This window comes from Heptranchias perlo, unplaced genomic scaffold (assembly GCF_035084215.1).
Source record: "Heptranchias perlo isolate sHepPer1 unplaced genomic scaffold, sHepPer1.hap1 HAP1_SCAFFOLD_271, whole genome shotgun sequence".
In the NCBI taxonomy this organism is placed as follows: Eukaryota; Metazoa; Chordata; class Chondrichthyes; order Hexanchiformes; family Hexanchidae; genus Heptranchias; species Heptranchias perlo.
In genome coordinates, this window is record NW_027139283.1 from 189454 (window position 1) to 215487 (window position 26034).

Sequence of the window (26034 nt, forward strand, 5' to 3'; positions counted from 1 at the left end):
ACGGAAAGAGAGAAGGAGAGAAACTGAGAGAGAGAAGGACAGTAACTGAGAGGGACAGAAACTGAGAGAGAGGGACAGAATCTGAGAGAGAGGGACAGAAACTGAGAGAGAGGGACAGAAACTGAGAGAGAGATGGACAGAAACTGAGAGAGAGAGGGACAGAAACGGAAAGAGAGAAGGACAGATACTGACAGAGAGTGGGACAGAAACTAAGAGAGAGGGGCAGAAACTGAGAGAGAGAGGGGGAGAAACTGAGAGAGAGAGGGGCAGAAACTGAGAGAGAGGGGCAGAAACTGAGAGAGAGAGGGACAGAAACTGAGAGAGAGAGGGACAGAAACTGAGAGAAAGGGAGAGAAACTGAGAAAGAGGGAGAGGAACTGAGAGAGAGGGACATAAACTGAGAGAGAGGGACAGAAACTGAGAGAGAGGGGCAGAAACTGAGAGAGAGAGCGGCAGAAACTGAGAGAGAGAAGGACAGAAACTGAGAGAGAGGGACAGAAACTGAGAGAGAGAGGGACAGAAACTGAGAGAGAGAGGGACAGAGACTGAGAGAGAGGGACAGAAACTGAGAGAGAGAAGGACAGAAACTGAGAGAGAGAGGGACAGAAACAGAGAGAGAGGGACAGAAACTGAGAGAGAGAGGGACAGAAACTGCGGGAGAGAGGGACAGAAACTGAGAGAGAGAGGGACAGAAACTGAGCTAGAGAGGGACAGAAACTGAGAGAGAGAGGGACAGAAACTGAGAGAGAGAAGGACAGAAACTGAGAGAGAGGGACAGAAACTGAGAGAGAGAGGGACAGAAACTGAGAGAGAGAGGGACAGAGACTGAGAGAGAGAGGGACAGAAACTGAGAGAGAGAAGGACAGAAACTGAGAGAGAGAGGGACAGAAACTGAGAGAGAGAGGGACAGAAACTGAGAGAGAGAAGGACAGAAACTGAGAGAGAGAGGGACAGAAACAGAGTGAGAGGGACAGAAACTGAGAGAGAGAGGGACAGAAACTGGGAGAGTGGGACAGAAACTGAGGGAGAGAAGGACAGAAACTGAGAGAGAGAAGGACAGAAACTGAGAGAGAGAAGGACAGAAACTGAGAGAGAGGGACAGAAATGTAAAGAGAGAAGGAGAGAAACTGAGAGAGAGAAGGACAGTAACTGAGAGAGAGAGGGACAGAAACTGAGAGAGAGGGACAGAAACGGAAAGAGAGAAGGAGAGAAACTGAGAGAGAGAGGGACAGAAACTGAGAGAGAGGGACAGAAAGTGAGAGAGAGGGACAGAAACGGAAAGAGAGAAGGAGAGAAACTGAGAGAGAGAAGGACAGTAACTGAGAGGGACAGAAACTGAGAGAGAGGGACAGAATCTGAGAGAGAGGGACAGAAACTGAGAGAGAGGGACAGAAACTGAGAGAGAGAGGGACAGAAACGGAAAGAGAGAAGGACAGATACTGACAGAGAGTGGGACAGAAACTAAGAGAGAGAGGGACAGAAACTAAGAGAGAGAGGGACAGAAACTAAGAGAGAGAGGGACAGAAACTGAGAGAGAGAGGGACAGAAACTGAGAGAGAGAGGGACAGAAAATGAGAGAGAGGGACAGTAAATGAGAGAGGGACAGAAACTGAGAGAGAGAGGGAGAGAAACTGAGAGAGAGAGGGACAGAAACTGAGAGAGAGAGGGACAGAATCTGAGAGAGAGGGACAGAAACTGAGAGAGAGGGACAGAAAATGAGAGAGAGGGACAGAAAATGAGAGAGAGGGACAGAAATTGAGAGAGGGACAGAAACTGAGAGAGAGAGAGACAGAAAATGAGAGAGAGAGGGACAGAAACTGAGAGAGAGGGGGACAGAAACTGAGAGAGAGGAACAGAAACTGAGAGACAGAGGGACAGAAACTGAGAGACAGAGGGACAGAAACTGAGAGAGAGAGGGACAGAAACTGAGAGAGAGAGGGACAGAAACTGAGTGAGAGGGACAGAAACTGAGAGAGAGAAGGACAGAAACTGAGAGAGAGAAGGACAGAAACTGAGAGAGAGAAGGACAGAAACTGAGAGAGAGGGACAGAAATGTAAAGAGAGAAGGAGAGAAACTGAGAGAGAGAAGGACAGTAACTGAGAGAGAGAGGGACAGAAACTGAGAGAGAGAGGGACAGAAACGGAAAGAGAGAAGGACAGATACTGACAGAGAGTGGACAGAAACTAAGAGAGAGGGGCAGAAACTGAGAGAGAGAGGGGGAGAAACTGAGAGAGAGAGGGGCAGAAACTGAGAGAGAGTGGCAGAAACTGAGAGAGAGAGGGACAGAAACTGAGAGAGAGAGGGACAGAGACTGAGAGAAAGGGAGAGAAACTGAGAAAGAGGGAGCGGAACTGAGAGAGAGGGACATAAACTGAGATAGAGGGACAGAAACTGAGAGAGAGGGGCAGAAACTGAGAGAGAGAGCGGCAGAAACTGAGAGAGAGAAGGACAGAAACTGAGAGAGAGGGACAGAAACTGAGAGAGAGAGGGACAGAAACTGAGAGAGAGAGGGACAGAGACTGAGAGAGACAGGGACAGAAACTGAGAGAGAGAAGGACAGAAACTGAGAGAGAGAGGGACAGAAACTGAGAGAGAGAGGGACAGAAACTGCGGGAGAGAGGGACAGAAACTGAGAGAGAGAGGGACAGAAACTGAGCTAGAGAGGGACAGAAACTGAGAGAGAGAGGGACAGAAACTGAGAGAGAGAAGGACAGAAACTGAGAGAGAGGGACAGAAACTGAGAGAGAGAGGGACAGAAACTGAGAGAGAGAGGGACAGAGACTGAGAGAGAGGGACAGAAACTGAGAGAGAGAAGGACAGAAACTGAGAGAGAGAGGGACAGAAACAGAGAGAGGGGGACAGAAACTGAGAGAGAGGGACAGAAACTGCGGGAGAGAGGGACAGAAACTGAGAGAGAGGGACAGAAACTGAGAGAGAGGGACAGAAACTGAGAGACAGAGGGACAGAAACTGAGAGACAGAGGGACAGAAACTGAGAGAGAGAGGGACAGAAACTGAGAGAGAGAGGGACAGAAACTGAGTGAGAGGGACAGAAACTGAGAGAGAGAGGGACAGAAACTGAGAGAGTGGGACAGAAACTGAGGGAGAGAAGTACAGAAACTGAGAGAGAGAAGGACAGAAACTGAGAGAGAGAAGGACAGAAACTGAGAGAGAGAGGGACAGAAACTGAGAGAGAGGGACAGAAATGTAAAGAGAGAAGGAGAGAAACTGAGAGAGAGAAGGACAGTAACTGAGAGAGAGAGGGACAGAAACTGAGAGAGAGGGACAGAAACGGAAAGAGAGAAGGAGAGAAACTGAGAGAGAGAGGGACAGAAACTGAGAGAGAGGGACAGAAAGTGAGAGAGAGGGACAGAAACGGAAAGAGAGAAGGAGAGAAACTGAGAGAGAGAAGGACAGTAACTGAGAGGGACAGAAACTGAGAGAGAGGGACAGAAACTGAGAGAGAGGGACAGAAACTGAGAGAGAGAGGGACAGAAACTGAGAGACAGGGACAGAAACGGAAAGAGAGAAGGACAGATACTGACAGAGAGTGGGACAGAAACTAAGAGAGAGAGGGACAGAAACTAAGAGAGAGAGGGACAGAAACTAAGAGAGAGAGGGACAGAAACTGAGAGAGAGAGGGACAGAAACTGAGAGACAGAGGGACAGAAAATGAGAGAGAGGGACAGAAAATGAGAGAGGGACAGAAACTTAGAGAGAGAGGGAGAGAAACTGAGAGAGAGAGGGAGACAGAAACTGAGAGAGAGGGACAGAAACTGAGAGAGAGGGACAGAAACTGTGAGAGAGAGGGACAGAAACTGAGAGAGAAGGACAGAAACTGAGAGAGAGAAGGACAGAAACTGAGAGAGAGAGGGACAGAAACTGAGAGAGAGGGACAGAAACGGAAAGAGAGAAGGACAGATACTGACAGAGAGTGGGACAGAAACTAAGAGAGAGAGGGACAGAAACTAAGAGAGAGAGGGACAGAAACTAAGAGAGAGAGGGACAGAAACTGAGAGAGAGAGGGACAGAAACTGAGAGAGAGAGGGACAGAAAATGAGAGAGAGAGGGACAGAAAATGAGAGAGAGAGGGACAGAAATTGAGAGAGAGAGGGAGACAGAAACTGAGGGAGAGAGGGACAGAAACTGAGAGAGAGATGGACAGAAACTGAGAGAGAGGGACAGAAACTGAGAGAGAGAGGGACAGAAACTGAGAGAGAGAGGGACAGAAACTGAGAGAGAGAGGGACAGAAACTGAAAGAGAGAGGGACAGAAAATGAGAGAGAGAGGGACAGAAAATGAGAGAGAGGGACAGAAATTGAGAGAGAGAGGGAGACAGAAACTGAGGGAGAGAGGGACAGAAACTGAGAGAGAGGGACAGAAACTGAGAGAGGGACAGAAACTGAGAGAGAGAGGGACAGAAAATGAGAGAGAGAGGGACAGAAATTGAGAGAGAGAGGGACAGAAACTGAGAGAGAGGGACAGAAACTGAGAGAGAGAGGGACAGAAACTGAGAGAGAGGGACAGAAACTGAGAGAGAGGGACAGAAAATGAGAGAGAGGGACAGAAAATGAGAGAGAGGGGCAGAAACTGAGAGAGAGAGGGGCAGAAACTGAGAGAGAGGGACAGAAACTGAGCGAGAGAGGGACAGAAACAGAGAGAGAGGGACAGAAACTGAGAGAGAGGGACAGAAACTGAGAGAGAGGGACAGAAAATGAGAGAGAGGGACAGAAACTGAGAGAGAGAAGGACAGAAACTGAGAGAGAGAGGGACAGAAACTGAGAGAGAGAGGGACAGAAACTGAGAGAGAGAAGGACAGAAACTGAGAGAGAGGGACAGAAACAGAGAGAGAGGGACAGAAACTGAGAGAGAGAGGGTCAGAAACTGAGAGAGAGGGACAGAAACTGAGAGAGAGAGTGACAGAAACTGAGAGAGAGCGGGACAGAAACTGAGAGAGAGAAGGACAGAAACTGAGAGAGAGAGGGACAGAAACTAAGAGAGAGGGGCAGAAACTGAGAGAGAGAGGGGGAGAAACTGAGAGAGAGAGGGGCAGAAACTGAGAGAGAGGGGCAGAAACTGAGAGAGAGGGACAGAAACTGAGAGAGAGGAGAGAAACTGAGAGAGAGAAGGAGAGAAACTGAGAGAGAGAAGGAGAGAAACTGAGAGAGAGAGGGACAGAAACTGAGAGAGAGAGGGACAGAAACTGAGAGAGAGAGGGTCAGAAACTGAGAGAGAGAGGGACAGAAACTGAGAGAGAGAGTGACAGAAACTGAGAGAGAGAGGGACAGAAACTGAGAGAGAGAAGGACAGAAACTGAGAGAGAGAGGGACAGAAACTAAGAGAGAGGGGCAGAAACTGAGAGAGAGAGGGGGAGAAACTGAGAGAGAGGGGCAGAAACTGAGAGAGAGGGGCAGAAACTGAGAGAGAGGGACAGAAACTGAGAGAGAGAGGGACAGAAACTGAGAGAAAGGGAGAGAAACTGAGAAAGAGGGAGAGGAACTGAGAGAGAGGGACATAAACTGAGAGAGAGGGACAGAAACTGAGAGAGAGTGGCAGAAACTGAGAGAGAGAGCGGCAGAAACTGAGAGAGAGAAGGACAGAAACTGAGAGAGAGGGACAGAAACTGAGAGAGAGAGGGACAGAAACTGAGAGAGAGAGGGACAGAGACTGAGAGAGAGAGGGACAGAAACTGAGAGAGAGAAGGACAGAAACTGAGAGAGAGGGACAGAAACAGAGAGAGAGGGACAGAAACTGAGAGAGAGAGGGACAGAAACTGCGGGAGAGAGGGACAGAAACTGAGAGAGAGAGGGACAGAAACTGAGCTAGAGATGGACTGAAACAGAGAGAGAGAGGGACAGAAACTGAGAGAGAGAAGGACAGAAACTGAGAGAGAGGGACAGAAACTGAGAGAGAGAGGGACAGAAACTGAGAGAGAGAGGGACAGAGACTGAGAGAGAGAGGGACAGAAACTGAGAGAGAGAAGGACAGAAACTGAGAGAGAGAGGGACAGAAACAGAGAGAGAGGGACAGAAACTGAGAGAGAGAGGGACAGAAACTGCGGGAGAGAGGGACAGAAACTGAGAGAGAGAGGGACAGAAACTGAGACAGAGGGACAGAAACTGAGAGACAGAGGGACAGAAACTGAGAGAGAGAGGGACAGAAACTGAGTGAGAGGGACAGAAACTGAGAGAGAGAGGGACAGAAACTGAGAGAGTGGGACAGAAACTGAGGGAGAGAAGGACAGAAACTGAGAGAGAGAAGGACAGAAACTGAGAGAGAGAAGGACAGAAACTGAGAGAGAGAGGGACAGAAACTGAGAGAGAGGGACAGAAATGTAAAGAGAGAAGGAGAGAAACTGAGAGAGAGAAGGACAGTAACTGAGAGAGAGAGGGACAGAAACTGAGAGAGAGGGACAGAAACGGAAAGAGAGAAGGAGAGAAACTGAGAGAGAGAGGGACAGAAACTGAGAGAGAGGGACAGAAAGTGAGAGAGAGGGACAGAAACGGAAAGAGAGAAGGAGAGAAACTGAGAGAGAGAAGGACAGTAACTGAGAGGGACAGAAACTGAGAGAGAGGGACAGAATCTGAGAGAGAGGGACAGAAACTGAGAGAGAGGGACAGAAACTGAGAGAGAGAGTGACAGAAACTGAGAGAGAGAGGGACAGAAACGGAAAGAGAGAAGGACAGATACTGACAGAGAGTGGGACAGAAACTAAGAGAGAGGGACAGAAACTAAGAGAGAGAGGGACAGAAACTAAGAGAGAGAGGGACAGAAACTGAGAGAGAGAGGGACAGAAACTGAGAGAGAGAGGGACAGAAAATGAGAGAGAGGGACAGAAAATGAGAGAGGGACAGAAACTGAGAGAGAGAGGGAGAGAAACTGAGAGAGAGAGGGACAGAAACTGAGAGAGGGACAGAAACTGAGAGAGAGGGACAGAAACTGAGAGAGAGGGACAGAAAATGAGAGAGAGAGGGACAGAAAATGAGAGAGAGGGACAGAAATTGAGAGAGGGACAGAAACTGAGAGAGAGAGAGACAGAAAATGAGAGAGAGAGGGACAGAAACTGAGAGAGAGGGACAGAAACTGAGAGAGAGGAACAGAAACTGAGAGAGAGGGAGAGAAACTGAAAGAGAGAGGGACAGAAACTGAGAGAGAGAGGGACAGAAACTGAGAGAGAGGGACAGAAACTGAGAGAGAGAGGGACAGAAACTGAGTGAGAGAGGGACAGAAACTGAGCGAGAGAGGGACAGAAACTGAGAGAGAGGGACAGAAACTGAGAGAGAGGGACAGAAAATGAGAGAGAGGGACAGAAACTGAGAGAGAGAGGGACAGAAACTGAGAGAGAGAACGAGAGAAACTGAGAGAGATAAGGACAGAAACTGACAGAGAGAGGGAGAGAAACTGAGAGAGAGGAGAGAAACTGAGAGAGAGAAGGAGAGAAACTGAGAGAGAGAAGGAGAGAAACTGAGAGAGAGAGGGACAGAAACTGAGAGAGAGAGGGACAGAAACTGAGAGAGAGAGGGTCAGAAACTGAGAGAGAGAGGGTCAGAAACTGAGAGAGAGGGCCAGAAACTGAGAGAGAGAGGGACAGAAACTGAGAGAGAGAGTGACAGAAACTGAGAGAGAGAGGGACAGAAACTGAGAGAGAGAAGGACAGAAACTGAGAGAGAGAGGGACAGAAACTAAGAGAGAGGGGCAGAAACTGAGAGAGAGAGGGGGAGAAACTGAGAGAGAGAGGGGCAGAAACTGAGAGAGAGGGGCAGAAACTGAGAGAGAGAGGGACAGAAACTGAGAGAGAGGGACAGAAACTGAGAGAAAGGGAGAGAAACTGAGAAAGAGGGAGAGGAACTGAGAGAGAGGGACATAAACTGAGAGAGAGGGACAGAAACTGAGAGAGAGAGGGACAGAAACTGAGAGAGAGAAGGACAGAAACTGAGAGAGAGGGACAGAAACAGAGAGAGAGGGACAGAAACTGAGAGAGAGAGGGACAGAAACTGCGGGAGAGAGGGACAGAAACAGAGAGAGAGGGACAGAAACTGAGCTAGAGAGGGACAGAAACTGCGAGAGAGAGGGACAGAAACTGAGAGAGAGAAGGACAGAAACTGAGAGAGAGGGACAGAAACTGAGAGAGAGAGGGACAGAAACTGAGAGAGAGAGGGACAGAAACTGAGAGAGAGAGGGACAGAAACTGAGAGAGAGAAGGACAGAAACTGAGAGAGAGAGGGACAGAAACAGAGAGAGAGGGACAGAAACTGAGAGAGAGAGGGACAGAAACTGCGGGAGAGAGGGACAGAAACTGAGAGAGAGGGACAGAAACTGAGACAGAGGGACAGAAACTGAGAGACAGAGGGACAGAAACTGAGAGACAGAGGGACAGAAACTGAGAGAGAGAGGGACAGAAACTGAGAGAGAGAGGGACAGAAACTGAGTGAGAGGGACAGAAACTGAGAGAGAGAGGGACAGAAACTGAGAGAGTGGGACAGAAACTGAGGGAGAGAAGGACAGAAACTGAGAGAGAGAAGGCCAGAAACTGAGAGAGAGAGGGACAGAAACTGAGAGAGAGGGACAGAAATGTAAAGAGAGAAGGAGAGAAACTGAGAGAGAGAAGGACAGTAACTGAGAGAGAGGGACAGAAACTGAGAGAGAGGGACAGAAACAGAAAGAGAGAAGGAGAGAAACTGAGAGAGAGAGGGACAGAAACTGAGAGAGAGAGGGACAGAAAGTGAGAGAGAGGGACAGAAACGGAAAGAGAGAAGGAGAGAAACTGAGAGAGAGAAGGACAGTAACTGAGAGGGACAGAAACTGAGAGAGAGGGACAGAATCTGAGAGAGAGGGACAGAAACTGAGAGAGAGAGGGACAGAAACTGAGAGAGAGAGGGACAGAAACTGAGAGAGAGAGGGACAGAAACTGAGAGAGTGGGACAGAAACTGAGAGAGAGAGGGACAGAAACTGAGAGAGAGAGGGACAGAAACTGAGAGAGAGAGGGACAGAAACTGAGAGAGAGAGGGACAGAAACTGAGAGAGAGAGGGACAGAAACTGAGAGAGAGAGGGACAGAAACGGAAAGAGAGAAGGACAGATACTGACAGAGAGTGGGACAGAAACTAAGAGAGAGGGACAGAAACTAAGAGAGAGAGGGACAGAAACTAAGAGAGAGAGGGACAGAAACTGAGAGAGAGAGGGACAGAAACTGAGAGAGAGAGGGACAGAAAATGAGAGAGAGAGGGACAGAAACTGAGAGAGAGAGGGACAGAAACTGAGAGAGAGAGGGACAGAAACGGAAAGAGAGAAGGACAGATACTGACAGAGAGTGGGACAGAAACTAAGAGAGAGGGACAGAAACTAAGAGAGAGAGGGACAGAAACTAAGAGAGAGAGGGACAGAAACTGAGAGAGAGAGGGACAGAAACTGAGAGAGAGAGGGACAGAAAATGAGAGAGAGGGACAGAAAATGAGAGAGGGACAGAAACTGAGAGAGAGAGGGAGAGAAACTGAGAGAGAGAGGGAGAGAAACTGAGAGAGAGAGGGAGACAGAAACTGAGAGAGAGGGACAGAAACTGAGAGAGAGAGGGACAGAAACTGAGAGAGAGAGGGACAGAAACTGAGAGAGAAGGACAGAAACTGAGAGAGAGAAGGACAGAAACTGAGAGAGAGAGGGACAGAAACTGAGAGAGAGGGACAGAAACGGAAAGAGGGAAGGACAGATACTGACAGAGAGTGGGACAGAAACTAAGAGAGAGAGGGACAGAAACTAAGAGAGAGAGGGACAGAAACTGAGAGAGAGAGGGACAGAAACTGAGAGAGAGAGGGACAGAAAATGAGAGAGAGAGGGACAGAAAATGAGAGAGAGGGACAGAAATTGAGAGAGAGAGGGAGACAGAAACTGAGGGAGAGAGGGACAGAAACTGAGAGAGAGAGGGACAGAAACTGAGAGAGAGGGACAGAAACTGAGAGAGAGAGGGACAGAAACTGAGAGAGAGAGGGACAGAAACTGAGAGAGAGAGGGACAGAAACTGAGAGAGAGAGGGACAGAAAATGAGAGAGAGGGGGACAGAAAATGAGAGAGAGGGACAGAAATTGAGAGAGAGAGGGAGACAGAAACTGAGGGAGAGAGGGACAGAAACTGAGAGAGAGGGACAGAAACTGAGAGAGAGGGACAGAAACTGAGAGAGAGAGGGACAGAAAATGAGAGAGAGAGGGACAGAAATTGAGAGAGAGAGGGACAGAAACTGAGAGAGAGAGGGACAGAAACTGAGAGAGAGAGGGACAGAAACTGAGAGAGAGAGGGGCAGAAACTGAGAGAGAGAAGGACAGAAACTGAGAGAGAGGGACAGAAAATGAGAGAGAGAGGGACAGAAAATGAGAGAGAGGGACAGAAATTGAGAGAGGGACAGAAACTGAGAGAGAGAGAGACAGAAAATGAGAGTGAGAGGGACAGAAACTGAGAGAGAGAGGGACAGAAACTGAGAGAGAGGGAGAGAAACTGAAAGAGAGAGGGACAGAAACTGAGAGAGAGAGGGACAGAAACTGAGAGAGAGGGACAGAAACTGAGAGAGAGAGGGACAGAAACTGAGCGAGAGAGGGACAGAAACTGAGCGAGAGAGGGACAGAAACTGAGAGAGAGAGGGACAGAAAATGAGAGAGAGAGGGGCAGAAACTGAGAGAGAGAGGGGCAGAAACTGAGAGAGAGGGACAGAAACTGAGCGAGAGAGGGACAGAAACAGAGAGAGAGGGACAGAAACTGAGAGAGAGGGACAGAAACTGAGAAAGAGGGACAGAAAATGAGAGAGAGGGACAGAAACTGAGGGAGAGAGGGACAGAAACTGAGAGAGAGACAGAAACTGAGAGAGAGAACGAGAGAAACTGAGAGAGAGGGACTGAATCTGAGAGAGGGAAGGAGAGAAACTGAGAGAGAGAAGGACAGAAACTGAGAGAGAGGGACAGAAACTGAGAGTGAGAAGGAGAGAAACTGAGAGAGAGAAGGACAGAAACTGAGAGAGAGAGGGACAGAAACTGAGAGAGAGAAGGAGAGAAACTGAGAGAGAGAGGGACAGAAACTGAGAGAGAGAGGGACAGAAACTGAGAGAGAGAGGGACAGAAACTGTGAGAGAGAGGGAGAGAAACTGAGAAACAGGGAGAGAAACTGAGAGAGAGGGAGAGAAACTGACAGAGAGGGAGAGAAACTGAGAGAGAGAGGGACAGAAACTGAGAATGAGGGAGAGAAACCGAGAGAGAGAGGGGCAGAAACTGAGAGAGAGAGGGGGAGAAACTGAGAGAGAGAGGGGCAGAAACTGAGAGAGAGGGGCAGAAACTGAGAGAGAGGGGGAGAAACTGAGAGAGAGAGAGGCAGAAACTGAGAGAGAGGGACAGAAACTGAGAGAGAGAGGGACTGAATCTGACAGAGAGAAGTAGAGAAACTGAGAGATAGAAGGAGAGAAACTGAGAGAGAGGGACAGAAACAGAGAGAGAGAAGGAGCGAAACTGAGAGAGAGAAGGACAGAAACTGAGAGAGAGGTTCAGAAACAGAGAGAGAGAAGGAGCGAAACTGAGAGAGAGAAGGACAGAAACTGAGAGGGAGAGAAACTGAGAGAGAGGGACAGAAACTGAGAGAGAGAAGGAGAGAAACTGAGAGAGAGAACGAGAGAAACTGAGAGAGAGAGGCACAGAAACTGAGAGGGACAGAAACTGAGAGAGAGAGGGACAGAAACTGAGAGAGAGGGACAGAAACGGAAAGAGAGAAGGACAGATACTGACAGAGAGTGGGACAGAAACTAAGAGAGAGAGGGACAGAAACTAAGAGAGAGAGGGACAGAAACTGAGAGAGAGGGACAGAAACTGAGAGAGAGAGGGACAGAAAATGAGAGAGAGAGGGACAGAAAATGAGAGAGAGGGACAGAAATTGAGAGAGAGAGGGAGACAGAAACTGAGGGAGAGAGGGACAGAAACTGAGAGAGAGAGGGACAGAAACTGAGAGAGAGGGACAGAAACTGAGAGAGAGAGGGACAGAAACTGAGAGAGAGAGGGACAGAAACTGAGAGAGAGAGGGACAGAAACTGAGAGAGAGAGGGACAGAAAATGAGAGAGAGAGGGACAGAAAATGAGAGAGAGGGACAGAAATTGAGAGAGAGAGGGAGACAGAAACTGAGGGAGAGAGGGACAGAAACTGAGAGAGAGGGACAGAAACTGAGAGAGAGGGACAGAAACTGAGAGAGAGAGGGACAGAAAATGAGAGAGAGAGGGACAGAAATTGAGAGAGAGAGGGACAGAAACTGAGAGAGAGAGGGACAGAAACTGAGAGAGAGAGGGACAGAAACTGAGATAGAGGGACAGAAACTGAGAGAGAGGGACAGAAAATGAGAGAGAGAGGGACAGAAAATGAGAGAGAGGGACAGAAATTGAGAGAGGGACAGAAACTGAGAGAGAGAGAGACAGAAAATGAGAGAGAGGGACAGAAACTGAGAGAGAGAGGGACAGAAACTGAGAGAGAGGAACAGAAACTGAGAGAGAGGGAGAGAAACTGAGAGAGAGGGACAGAAAATGAGAGAGAGGGACAGAAACTGAGCGAGAGAGGGACAGAAAATGAGAGAGAGAGGGACAGAAACTGAGCGAGAGAGGGACAGAAACTGAGCGAGAGAGGGACAGAAACAGAGAGAGAGGGACAGAAACTGAGAAAGAGGGACAGAAAATGAGAGAGAGGGGCAGAAACTGAGAGAGAGGGACAGAAACTGAGCGAGAGAGGGACAGAAACAGAGAGAGAGGGACAGAAACTGAGAGAGAGGGACAGAAACTGAGAAAGAGGGACAGAAAATGAGAGAGAGGGACAGAAACTGAGGGAGAGAGGGACAGAAACTGAGAGAGAGAGAGACAGAAACTGAGAGAGAGAACGAGAGAAACTGAGAGAGAGGGACTGAATCTGAGAGAGGGAAGGAGAGAAACTGAGAGAGAGAAGGACAGAAACTGAGAGAGAGAGGGACAGAAACTGAGAGAGAGAAGGAGAGAAACTGAGAGAGAGAGGGACAGAAACTGAGAGAGAGAGGGACAGAAACTGAGAGAGAGAGGGACAGAAACTGTGAGAGAGAGGGACAGAAACTGAGAGAGAGGTAGAGAAACTGAGAGAGAGGGAGAGAAACTGAGAGAGAGGGAGAGAAACTGAGAGAGAGGGAGAGAAACTGACAGAGAGGGAGAGAAACTGAGAGAGAGAGGGACAGAAACTGAGAGAGAGAGGGACAGAAACTGTGAGAGAGGGACAGAAACTGAGAGAGAGGGAGAGAAACTGAGAAACAGGGAGAGAAACTGAGAGACAGAGGGAGAGAAACTGAGAGAGAGGGAGAGAAACTGACAGAGAGGGAGAGAAACTGAGAGAGAGAGGGACAGAAACTGAGAATGAGGGAGAGAAACCGAGAGAGAGAGGGGCAGAAACTGAGAGAGAGAGGGGGAGAAACTGAGAGAGAGAGGGACAGAAACTGAGAATGAGGGAGAGAAACCGAGAGAGAGAGGGGCAGAAACTGAGAGAGAGAGGGGGAGAAACTGAGAGAGAGAGGGGCAGAAACTGAGAGAGAGGGGCAGAAACTGAGAGAGAGAGGGACAGAAACTGAGAGAGAGGGACAGAAACTGAGAGAGAGGGACTGAATCTGACAGAGAGAAGGAGAGAAACTGAGAGATGGAAGGAGAGAAACTGCGAGAGAGGGACAGAAACAGAGAGAGAGAAGGAGCGAAACTGAGAGAGAGAAGGACAGAAACTGAGAGAGAGGTTCAGAAACAGAGAGAGAGAAGGAGCGAAACTGAGAGAGAGAAGGACAGAAACTGAGAGGGAGAGAAACTGAGAGAGAGGGACAGAAACTGAGAGAGAGAAGGAGAGAAACTGAGAGAGAGAACGAGAGAAACTGAGAGAGAGAGGCACAGAAACTGAGAGGGACAGAAACTGAGAGAGAGAGGGACAGAAACTGAGAGAGAGGGACAGAAACTGTGAGAGAGAAGGACAGAAACTGAGAGAGAGAGGGACAGAAACTGAGAGAGAGAGGGACAGAAACTGAGAGAGAGGGACAGAAACTGAGAGAGAGGGACAGAAAATGAGAGAGAGAGGGACAGAAAATGAGAGAGAGGGACAGAAATTGAGAGAGGGACAGAAACTGAGAGAGGGAGAGACAGAAAATGAGAGAGAGGGACAGAAACTGAGAGAGAGAGGGACAGAAAATGAGAGAGAGGGACAGAAAATGAGAGAGAGAGGGACAGAAACTGAGCGAGAGAGGGCCAGAAACTGAGCGAGAGAGGGACAGAAACTGAGAGAGAGAGGGACAGAAAATGAGAGAGAGAGGGGCAGAAACTGAGAGAGAGAGGGGCAGAAACTGAGAGAGAGGGACAGAAACTGAGAGAGAGGGACAGAAACTGAGAAAGAGGGACAGAAAATGAGAGAGAGGGACAGAAACTGAGGGAGAGAGGGACAGAAACTGAGGGAGAGAGGGACAGAAACTGAGAGAGAGAGAGACAGAAACTGAGAGAGAGAACGAGAGAAACTGAGAGAGAGGGACTGAATCTGAGAGAGGGAAGGAGAGAAACTGAGAGAGAGAAGGACAGAAACTGAGAGAGAGAGGGACAGAAACTGAGAGAGAGAAGGAGAGAAACTGAGAGAGAGAAGGACAGAAACTGAGAGAGAGAGGGACAGAAACTGAGAGAGAGAAGGAGAGAAACTGAGAGAGAGAGGGACAGAAACTGAGAGAGAGAGGGACAGAAACTGAGAGAGAGGGACAGAAACTGTGAGAGAGAGGGACAGAAACTGAGAGAGAGGGAGAGAAACTGAGAAACAGGGAGAGAAACTGAGAGAGAGGGAGAGAAACTGAGAGAGAGAGGGACAGAAACTGAGAATGAGGGAGAGAAACCGAGAGAGAGAGGGGCAAAAACTGAGAGAGAGAGGGGGAGAAACTGAGAGAGAGAGGGGCAGAAACTGAGAGAGAGGGGCAGAAACTGAGAGAGAGGGGGAGAAACTGAGAGAGAGAGAGGCAGAAACTGAGAGAGAGGGACAGAAACTGAGAGAGAGGGACTGAATCTGACAGAGAGAAGGAGAGAAACTGAGAGATGGAAGGAGAGAAACTGAGAGAGAGGGACAGAAACAGAGAGAGAGAAGGAGCGAAACTGAGAGAGAGAAGGACAGAAACTGAGAGGGAGGTTCAGAAACAGAGAGAGAGAAGGAGCGAAACTGAGAGAGAGAAGGACAGAAACTGAGAGGGAGAGAAACTGAGAGAGAGGGACAGAAACTGAGAGAGAGAAGGAGAGAAACTGAGAGAGAGAACGAGAGAAACTGAGAGAGAGAGGCACAGAAACTGAGAGGGACAGAAACTGAGAGAGAGAGGGACAGAAACTGAGAGAGAGGGACAGAAACTGTGAGAGAGAAGGACAGAAACTGAGAGAGAGAGGGACAGAAACTGAGAGAGAGAAGGACAGAAACTGAGAGAGAGGGACAGAGACTCAGAGAGAGAAGGACAGAAACTGAGAGAGAGAAGGAGAGAAACTGAGAGAGAGAGGGACAGAAACTGAGAGAGAGGGACAGAAACTGAGGGAGAGAAGGAGAGAAACTGAGAGAGAGAAGGACAGAAACTGAGAGAGGGAGGGACAGAAACTGAGGGAGAGAGGGACAGAAACTGAGAGAGAGAGGGACAGAAACTGAGAGAGAGGGAGAGAAACTGAGAGAGAGAAGGACAGAAACTGAGAGGGACAGAAACTGAGAGAGAGGGACAGAAACTGAGAGAGAGAAGGAGAGAAACTGAGAGAGAGAACGAGAGAAACTGAGAGATAGAAAGAGAGAAACAGAGAGAGAGGGACAGAAACTGAGAGAGAGGGACAGAAACTGAGAGAGAGAAGGAGAGAAACTGAGAGAGAGAAGGACAGAAACTGAGAGGGACAGAAACTGAGAGAGAGAAGGACAGAAACTGAGAGAGAAGGAGAGAAACTGAGAGAGAGTAGGACAGAAACTGAGAGGGACAGAAACTGAGAGAGAGGGACAGAAACTGAGAGAGAGAAGGAGGTAAACTGAGAGAGAGAACGAGAGAAACTGAGAGAGAGGGACAGAAACTGAGAGAGTGAGGGACAGAAACTGAGAGAGAGGGACAGAGACTGAGAGAGAGAAGGACAGAAACTGAGAGAGAGAAGGAGAGAAACTGAGAGAGAGAGGGACAGAAACTGAGAGAGAGAAGGAGAGAAACTGAGAGAGAGAGGGACAGAAACTGAGAGAGAGAGGGACAGAAACTGAGAGAGAGAAGGAGAGAAACTGAGAGAGAGAAGGACAGTAACTGAGAGGGACAGAAACTGAGAGAGAGGGACAGAATCTGAGAGAGAGGGAGAGAAACTGAGAGAGAGAAGGACAGAAACTGAGAGAGAGGGACAGAAACTGAGAGAGAGAGGGACAGAAACTGAGAGAGAGAAGGACAGAAACTGAGAGAGAGAGGGACAGAACCTGAGAGAGAGAAGGAGAGAAACTGAGAGAGAGAGGGACAGAAACTGAGAGAGAGAAGGAGAGAAACTGAGAGAGAGAAGGACAGAAACTGAGAGGGACAGAAACTGAGAGAGAGGGGGCAGAAACTGAGAGAGAGAGACAGAAACTGAGAGAGAGAGGGACATAAACTGAGAGAGAGGGGCAGAAACTGAGAAAGTGAGTGACAGAAACCGTGAGAGAGAGAGGGATAGAAACTGAGAGAGAGAGGGAGAGAAACTGAGAGAATGAGGGACAGAAACTGAGGAAGAGAGGGACAGAAACTGAGAGAGAGAGAGACAGAAACTGAGAGAGAGAATGAGAGAAACTGAGAGAGAGGGACTGAATCTGAGAGAGGGAAGGAGAGAAACTGAGAGAGAGAAGGACAGAAACTGAGAGAGAGAGGGACAGAAACTGAGAGAGAGAAGGAGAGAAACTGAGAGAGAGAAGGACAGAAACTGAGAGAGAGAGGGACAGAAACTGAGAGAGAGAAGGAGAGAAACTGAGAGAGAGAGGGACAGAAACTGAGAGAGAGAGGGACAGAAACTGAGAGAGAGAAGGTCAGAAACTGAGAGAGAGTGAGACAAACTGAGAGAGAGAAGGTCAGAAACTGAGAGAGAGAGGGACAGAAACTGAGAGAGAGAGGGACAGAAACTGAGAGAGAGAAGGAGAGAAACTCAGAGAGAGGAGGAGAGAAGGAGAAACTGAACAAAATATCGCGGTCTTCCCCCTGAACTCCCTTTTGTGTGACCTTGCTGTCCACATATTTACTCCCGTCTTGCCCTCCATTCAGAGTCTATCTCAGTTTGCTGACATCACCAAGTTTGCGGTAAATATTGTCGATGGGAGCAGGAATTTGCAAAGTGTCTTCGTGTGATTAAGTCAGCGGGCAGAACTGGAGCCCGTGGAGTTTGACATGGAACTAGAAACGACCGGTCCGAGTATTTTCGAGACGGCGAGAAGCTGGGAACTGTGGAGGTGCTGAGAGGTTTGCACGTCATCGAACCATGGAAAGGTCTCCACTGCCCATCTACTCCGCAAGTGCAGAAATCACTTGAAACGAAGGGTCAGGTCCAAGAGATCACTTAAAGGATGATTCGGAAGTTGGCCTTTATCTGAAGGGGGCTGGAATACAATGGGGAGGAAGTTATGCTCCAGTTCTATGAGGCTCTGGTCAGACCCCCATCTGGAGAACTGGGTTCAGTTCTGGGCACCGTCCCCTCAGGAAGGATATATTGGCCTCGGAGGGGCTGCAGCCCAGATTGACCAGAATGGTACCGGGGCTAAAAGGGTTAAATTACGAGGACAGGTTTGCACAGACGAGGCTTGTCTTCCCTCGAGTGTCGAAGATTAAGGGGTGATCTAATCGAGGGGTTTAAGATGATTGAAGGATTTGATGGGGGAGATGGAGAGAAACGATTTCCTCTGGTGGGGGGGAGACCAGAACAAGGCGGGGGGCAGAACCTTAAAATCAGAGCTCGGCCGTTCAGGGGTGATGTCAGGAAGCATTTCTTCACACAAAGGGGAGTGGGAATCTGGAAATCCCTCCCCCAAAATACTGTCGAGGCCGGGGGGGGGGGCCAATTGAAAATGTCCAAACTGAGATTGATCGATTTTTTTTTGGTGAGTGTGTTAAGGGATATGGAACCATGGTGGGGAGATGGAGTTCAGGTCCAGATCAGTCATGAATGGCAGAACAGGCTCGAGGGGCTGAATTGCCTCCTCCCTGTTCCGACGTCTGCTTCAAGGGCCAACAAAGTTGCTAAAGTCTGGGCCTTCGGGTGAGGAGACCTCCCCCTGCTCTTCTTCAAATAGTGGCCCTGAGACCTCCACCTGAGAGGGCAGACAGGGGCCTTGATTTAAGGTCTCATTGGAAAGACAGCACCTCCGACAGTGCGGCGCTCCCTCAGTACTGACCCTCCGACAGTGCGGCGCTCCCTCAGTACCGACCCTCCGACAGTGCGGCGCTCCCTCAGTACCGACCCTCCGACAGTGCGGCGCTCCCTCAGTACCGACTCTCCGACAGTGCGGCGCTCCCTCAGTACCGACCCTCCGACAGTGCGGCGCTCCCTCAGTACTGACCCTCCGACAGTGCGGCGCTCCCTCAGTACTGACCCTCCGACAGTGCGGCGCTCCCTCAGTACTGACCCTCCGACAGTGCGGCGCTCCCTCAGTACCGACCCTCCGACAGTGCGGCGCTCCCTCAGTACTGACCCTCCGACAGTGCGGCCCTCCCTCAGTACTGACCCTCCGACAGTGCGGCGCTCCCTCAGTACTGACCCTCCGACAGTGCGGCGCTCCCTCAGTACCGACCCTCCGACAGTGCGGCGCTCCCTCAGTACTGACCCTCCGACAGTGCGGCGCTCCCTCAGTACCGACTCTCCGACAGTGCGGCGCTCCCTCAGTACCGACTCTCCGACAGTGCGGCGCTCCCTCAGTACTGACCCACCGACGGTGCGGCGCTCCCTCAGTACTGACCCTCCGACAGTGCGGCGCTCTCTCAGTACCGACTCTCCGACAGTGCGGCGCTCCCTCAGTACTGACCCACCGACGGTGCGGCGCTCCCTCAGTACTGACCCTCCGACAGTGCGGCGCTCTCTCAGTACCGACCCTCCGACAGTGCGGCGCTCCCTCAGTACCGACCCTCCGACAGTGCGGCGCTCCCTCAGTACCGACCCTCCGACAGTGCGGCGCTCCCTCAGTACCGACTCTCCGACAGTGCGGTGCTCCCTCAGTACCGACCCTCCGACAGTGCGGCACTCCCTCAGTACTGACCCTCCGACAGTGCGGCGCTCCCTCAGTACCGACCCTCCGACAGTGCGGCCCTCCCTCGGTACTGGCACCACATGTGTCACCCTGGACTGTGGGGCTCGATTCTCTGGAGTGGGGCGTCCGCACACAATTTTCTGACCCTGAGACGAGAGAATTACAAAGCTCAGACATTAAACTTACCTACGCTCGTTGGCCTTGCTGTTCGCAGGAGATGAAGTGTTTCTCTTCGAGCCTGGGCCCAATTCCTGGGCTTTATCCAACTCCTTGCCCTCCATCATTGCCCCGATTTTGTTTTTTCTCTCGTCTTTGGGACAGGGTACCTTCTAAAATGGATCGATCTCGGACTTGAACTTGCCCAAAGCGCGAGCAGTCACTGTGGAGCAGAGCAAGTGTTCAACACACTGAGGCCCGCAACACACACCACATGGACTGGGAGGCCTGATTGGGTCTTCCTTTTATTTCCCAACTTCCCTATCCCAATGAGGCAATCTTGGAGAGGCGTTGGCCCACTTCCTGTCCATGGACTGTTCCGAATCGAATGGGAAATTGGTTTCCAAAGATCTCGTCCATTTCTCAATAATTGCTTCCACTTTCATTCAGGACAGTTGCAAAAGAGAGGGAGAGGGGGAGGCAGAGAATAAGAGAGAGAGAGAAAGAGAGAGAGTGAGGCTAGCGACAGGACGGTGACAGGGAGAGAGAGAGAGAGAGAGAGAGAAAACAGAGACAGGTAGAGGGAGAGAAATACAGAGAGAGTGAAAGACCAACAGGTACAGAGAGCTCATAAGAAATAGGAGCAGGAGTAGGCCATTCGGCCCCTCGAGCCTGCTCCGCCATTCCATCAGGTCATGGCTGATCTTCGACCTCAACTCCACTTTCCCGCCCGATCCCTTGATTCCCCTTGAGTTCAAAAATCCATCCATCTCAGCCTTGAATATACTCAAAGACTCAGCATCCACAGCCCTCTGGGGTGGAGAATTCCAAAGATTCACAACCCTCTGAGTGAAGAAATTCCTCCTCATCTCAGTCTAGGATGGCCGACCCCTTATCCTGAGACTATCTCCCCTCTTTCTAGATTCTCCAGCCAGGCGAAACAGCCTCTCAGCATCTCCCCTGTCAAGCCCTCTCAGGATCTTATATGTTTCAATGAGATCACCTCTCATTCTTCTGAACTCCAGAGAGTAGAGGCCCATTCTACTCAACCTCTCCTCATAGGACAACCCTCTCATCCCAGGAATCAATCTAGTGAACCTTCGTTGCACCCCCTCTAAGGCAAGTCTATCCTTCCTTAGATAAGGAGACCAAAACTGTACACAGTACTCCAGGTGAGGTCTCACCAAAGCCCTGCACAATTGTAGTAAGGCTTCCTGACTCTTGTACTCCAACCCCCTTGCAATAAAGGCCAACATCCCATTTGCCTCCCTGATTACTTGCTGTATCTGCATGTTAACTTTGTGTTTCTTGTAGCAGGACACCCAATTCCCTCTCAACACCAACATTTAATAGTTCCTCACCATTTAAAAAATATTCTGTTTTTCTATTCTTCCCACCAAAGTGAATAACCTCACATTTCCCCACATTATACTCCATCTGCCACCTTCTTGCCCACTCACTTAACCTGTCTATATCCCTTTGCAGACTCTTTGTGTCCTCCTCACAGCTTACTTTCCCACCTAGCTTTGTATCGTCAGCAAACTTGGATACGTTACACTCGGTCCCTTCATCTAAGTCATCAATATAGATTGTAAATAGCTGAGGCCCGAGCACTGATCCTTGTGGTACCCCACTAGTTACAGCCTGCCAACCTGAGAATGACCCGTTAACCCTGTTTAGTAGAGAGAGGTACAGAGTGAGAGAGAAAGACAGATAGGGAAGAGAGAGATAGAGAGTGAGTTACACAAAGAGAGAGACAGGTACAGAGAGAAAGAGAACAGCACAGAGAAAGGCACAGAGACATGGGTAGAGGGAGAGAGAGAGAGAGAGAGAGGTAGATACAGGTCCAGAGTGAAAGAGAGAGACAAGTAGAGAGAGAGAGGGATGCAGAGAATCAGAGAGAGATGCAGAGATTTAGAGAGATGCAGAATTTCAGAGAGAGAGACATGGAGTTTCAGGGAGAGAGATGCCGAGTTTCAGAGAGAGAGATGCAGAGTTTTAGAGAGAGATGCAGAGTTTTAGAGAGAGAGATGCAGAATTTTAGAGAGAGATGCCGAGTTTCAGAGAGAGATGCAGAGTTTAAGAGAGAGATGCCGAGTTTCAGAGAGAGAGATACAGAGCTTTAGAGAGAGAGATGCCGAGTTTCAGAGAGAGATGCAGAGTTTCAGAGAGAGATGCAGAGTTTTAGAGAGAGATGCAGAGTTTTAGAGAGAGATGCAGAGTTTCAGAGAGAGAGATGCCGAGTTTTAGAGAGAGATGCAGAGTTTTAGAAAGAGATGCAGAGTTTTAGAGAGAGATGCCGAGTTTCAGAGAGAGATGCAGAGTTTTAGAGAGAGAGATGGCGAGTTTTAGAGAGAGAGATGCAGAGTTTTAGAGAGAGAGATGCAGAGTTTTAGAGAGAGATGCAGAGTTCTAGAGAGAGATGTAGAGTTTCAGAGAGATGCAGAGTTTGAGACAGAGATGCAGAGTTTTAGAGAGAGATGCAGAGTTTTAGAGAGAGATGCAGAGTATCAGAGAGAGAGATGCAGAGTTTCAGAGAGAGATGCAGAGTTTTAGAGAGAGATGCACAGTTTTAGAGAGAGAGATGCAGAGTTTTAGAGAGAGATGCAGAGTTTTAGAGAGAGAGATGCAGAGTTTTAGAGAGAGATGCAGAGTTTCAGAGAGAGAGATGCAGAGTTTTAGAGAGAGAGATGCAGAGTTTTAGAGAGAGATGCAGAGTTTTAGAGAGAGATGCAGAGTTTCAGAGAGAGAGATGCAGAGTTTTAGAGAGAGAGATGCAGAGTTTTAGAGAGAGATGCAGAGTTCTAGAGAGAGATGTAGAGTTTCAGAGAGATGCAGAGTTTGAGACAGAGATGCAGAGTTTTAGAGAGAGATGCAGAGTTTTAGAGAGAGAGATGCAGAGTTTCAGAGAGAGAGATGCAGAGTTTTAGAGATCGATGCAGAGTTTTAGAGAGAGAGATGCAGAGTTTTAGAGAGAGAGATGCAGAGTTTCAGAGAGAGATGCAGAGTTTTAGAGAGAGATGCAGAGTTTTAGAGAGAGAGATGCAGAGTTTTAGAGAGAGATGCAGAGTTTTAGAGAGAGATGCAGAGTTTTAGAGAGAGAGATGCAGAGTTTTAGAGAGAGATGCAGAGTTTTAGAGAGAGATGCAGAGTTTTAGAGAGAGATGCAGAGTTTTAGAGAGAGATGCAGAGTTTTAGAGAGAGAGATGCAGAGTTTTAGAGAGTGATGCAGAGTTTTAGAGAGAGAGATGCAGAGTTTCAGGGAGAGATGCAGAGTTTTAGAGAGAGATGCTGAGTTTTAGAGAGAGAGATGCAGAGTTTTAGAGAGAGAGATGAGGAGTTTTCGAGAGAGAGATGCAGAGTTTTAGAGAGAGATGCAGAGTTTTAGAGAGAGATGCAGAGTTTTAGAGAGAGAGATGCAGAGTTTTAGAGAGAGAGATGCAGAGTTTTAGAGAGAGATGCAGAGTTTTAGAGAGAGATGCAGAGTATCAGAGAGAGAGATGCAGAGTTTCAGAGAGAGATGCAGAGTTTTAGAGAGAGATGCACAGTTTTAGAGAGAGAGATGCAGAGTTTTAGAGAGAGATGCAGAGTTTTAGAGAGAGAGATGCAGAGTTTTAGAGAGAGATGCAGAGTTTCAGAGAGAGAGATGCAGAGTTTTAGAGAGAGAGATGCAGAGTTTTAGAGAGAGATGCAGAGTTTTAGAGAGAGATGCAGAGTTTCAGAGAGAGAGATGCAGAGTTTTAGAGAGAGATGCAGAGTTTCAGAGAGAGATGCAGAGTTTCAGAGAGAGATGCAGAGTTTTAGAGAGAGAGATGCAGAGTTTCAGAGAGAGAGATGCAGAGTTTTAGAGAGAGATGCAGAGTTTTAGAGAGAGATGCAGAGTTTCAGAGAGAGAGATGCAGAGTTTAAGAGAGAGATGCAGAGTTTTCGAGAGAGAGATGCAGAGTTTTAGGGAGAGAAATGCAGAGTTTTTGAGAGAGATGCAGAGTTTTAGAGAGAGATGCCGAGTTTCAGAGAAAGACGCAGAGTTTTAGAGAGAGATGCAGAGTTTCAGAGAGAGATGCAGAGTTTTAGAGAGAGAGATGGCGAGTTTTAGAGAGAGAGATGCAGAGTTTTAGAGAGAGATGCAGAGTTCTAGAGAGAGATGTAGAGTTTCAGAGAGATGCAGAGTTTTTGAGAGAGATGCAGAGTTTTAGAGAGAGATGCAGATTTTTAGAGAGAGAGATGCAGAGTTTCAGAGAGAGAGATGCAGAGTTTTAGAGAGAGATGCAGAGTTTTAGAGAGAGAGATGCAGAGTTTTAGAGAGAGAGATGCAGAGTTTTAGATAGAGATGCAGAGTTTTAGAGAGAGAGATGCAGAGTTTTAGAGAGAGAGATGCAGAGTTTCAGAGAGAGATGCAGAGTTTTAGAGAGAGATGCAGAGTTTTAGAGAGAGAGATGCAGCGTTTTAGAGAGAGATGCAGAGTTTTAGAGAGAGATGCAGAGTTTTAGAGAGAGAGATGCAGAGTTTTAGAGAGAGATGCAGAGTTTTAGAGAGAGATGCAGAGTTTTAGAGAGAGATGCAGAGTTTTAGAGAGAGATGCAGAGTTTTAGAGAGAGATGCAGAGTTTTAGAGAGAGATGCTGAGTTTTCGAGAGAGAGATGCAGAGTTTTAGAGAGAGAGATGCAGAGTTTTCGAGAGAGAGATGCAGAGTTTTAGAGAGAGATGCAGAGTTTTAGAGAGAGAGATGCAGAGTTTTAGAGAGAGAGATGCAGAGTTTTAGAGAGAGATGCAGAGTTTTAGAGAGAGATGCAGAGTATCAGAGAGAAAGATGCAGAGTTTCAGAGAGAGATGCAGAGTTTTAGAGAGAGATGCAGAGTTTTAGAGAGAGAGATGCAGAGTTTTAGAGAGAGATGCAGAGTTTTAGAGAGAGAGATGCAGAGTTTTAGAGAGAGATGCAGAGTTTCAGAGAGAGAGATGCAGAGTTTTAGAGAGAGAGATGCAGAGTTTTAGAGAGAGATGCAGAGTTTTAGAGAGAGATGCAGAGTTTCAGAGAGAGAGATGCAGAGTTTTAGAGAGAGATGCAGAGTTTTAGGGAGAGATGCAGACTTTCAGAGAGAGATGCAGAGTTTTAGAGAGAGAGATGCAGAGTTTCAGAGAGAGAGATGCAGAGTTTTAGAGAGAGATGCAGAGTTTTAGAGAGAGATGCAGAGTTTCAGAGAGAGATGCAGAGTTTTAGAGAGAGATGCAGAGTTTCAGAGAGAGAGATGCAGAGTTTAAGAGAGAGATGCAGAGTTTCGGAGAGAGATGCAGAGTTTTCGAGAGAGAGGTGCAGAGTTTTCGGGAGAGAGATGCAGAGTTTTTGAGAGAAATGCAGAGTTTTAGAGAGAGATGCCGAGTTTCAGAGAAAGATGCAGAGTTTTCGAGAGAGATGCAGAGTTTCAGAGAGAGATGCAGAGTTTTAGAGTGAGATGCAGAGTTTTAGGGAGAGAGATGCAGAGTTTTAGAGAGAGATGCAGAGTTTTAGAGAGAGATGCAGAGTTTCAGAGAGAGATGCAGAGTTTTAGAGAGAGAGATGGCGAGTTTTAGAGAGAGAGATGCAGAGTTTTAGAGAGAGAGATGCAGAGTTTTAGAGAGAGATGCAGAGTTCTAGAGAGAGATGTAGAGTTTCAGAGAGATGCAGAGTTTGAGACAGAGATGCAGAGTTTTAGAGAGAGATGCAGAGTTTTAGAGAGAGAGATGCAGAGTTTCAGAGATAGAGATGCAGAGTTTTAGAGATCGATGCAGAGTTTTAGAGAGAGAGATGCAGAGTTTTAGAGAGAGAGATGCAGAGTTTCAGAGAGAGATGCAGAGTTTTAGAGAGAGATGCAGAGTTTTAGAGAGAGAGATGCAGAGTTTTAGAGAGAGATGCAGAGTTTTAGAGAGAGATGCAGAGTTTTAGAGAGAGATGCAGAGTTTTAGAGAGAGAGATGCAGAGTTTTAGAGAGAGATGCAGAGTTTTAGAGAGAGATGCAGAGTTTTAGAGAGAGAAGCAGAGTTTTAGAGAGAGATGCAGAGTTTTAGAGAGTGATGCAGAGTTTTAGAGAGAGAGATGCAGAGTTTCAGGGAGAGATGCAGAGTTTTAGAGAGAGATGCTGAGTTTTAGAGAGAGAGATGCAGAGTTTTAGAGAGAGAGATGAGGAGTTTTCGAGAGAGAGATGCAGAGTTTTAGAGAGAGATGCAGAGTTTTAGAGAGAGATGCAGAGTTTTAGAGAGAGAGATGCAGAGTTTTAGAGAGAGATGCAGAGTTTTAGAGAGAGATGCAGAGTATCAGAGAGAGAGATGCAGAGTTTCAGAGAGAGATGCAGAGTTTTAGAGAGAGATGCACAGTTTTAGAGAGAGAGATGCAGAGTTTTAAAGAGAGATGCAGAGTTTTAGAGAGAGAGATGCAGAGTTTTAGAGAGAGATGCAGAGTTTCAGAGAGAGAGATGCAGAGTTTTAGAGAGAGAGATGCAGAGTTTTAGAGAGAGATGCAGAGTTTTAGAGAGAGATGCAGAGTTTCAGAGAGAGAGATGCAGAGTTTTAGAGAGAGATGCAGAGTTTCAGAGAGAGATGCAGAGTTTCAGAGAGAGATGCAGAGTTTTAGAGAGAGAGATGCAGAGTTTCAGAGAGAGAGATGCAGAGTTTTAGAGA

The 26034-nt window shown here is 48.3% G+C and overlaps 1 protein-coding gene across 1 annotated transcript in view; it reads right to left on the reverse strand.

Moving 5' to 3' along the window:
- Positions 1–19529, reverse strand: part of LOC137310699 (nitric oxide synthase 1-like) — a 197280-nt gene extending 177751 nt beyond the window's left edge. The window contains exon 1 of the mRNA XM_067978385.1: positions 19414–19529. Coding sequence (XP_067834486.1) covers positions 19414–19511 — 98 coding nt within the window. The 5' untranslated portion in view covers positions 19512–19529. The remainder of the gene's footprint in view (positions 1–19413) is intronic.
- Positions 19530–26034: the final 6505 nt, after the last annotated feature.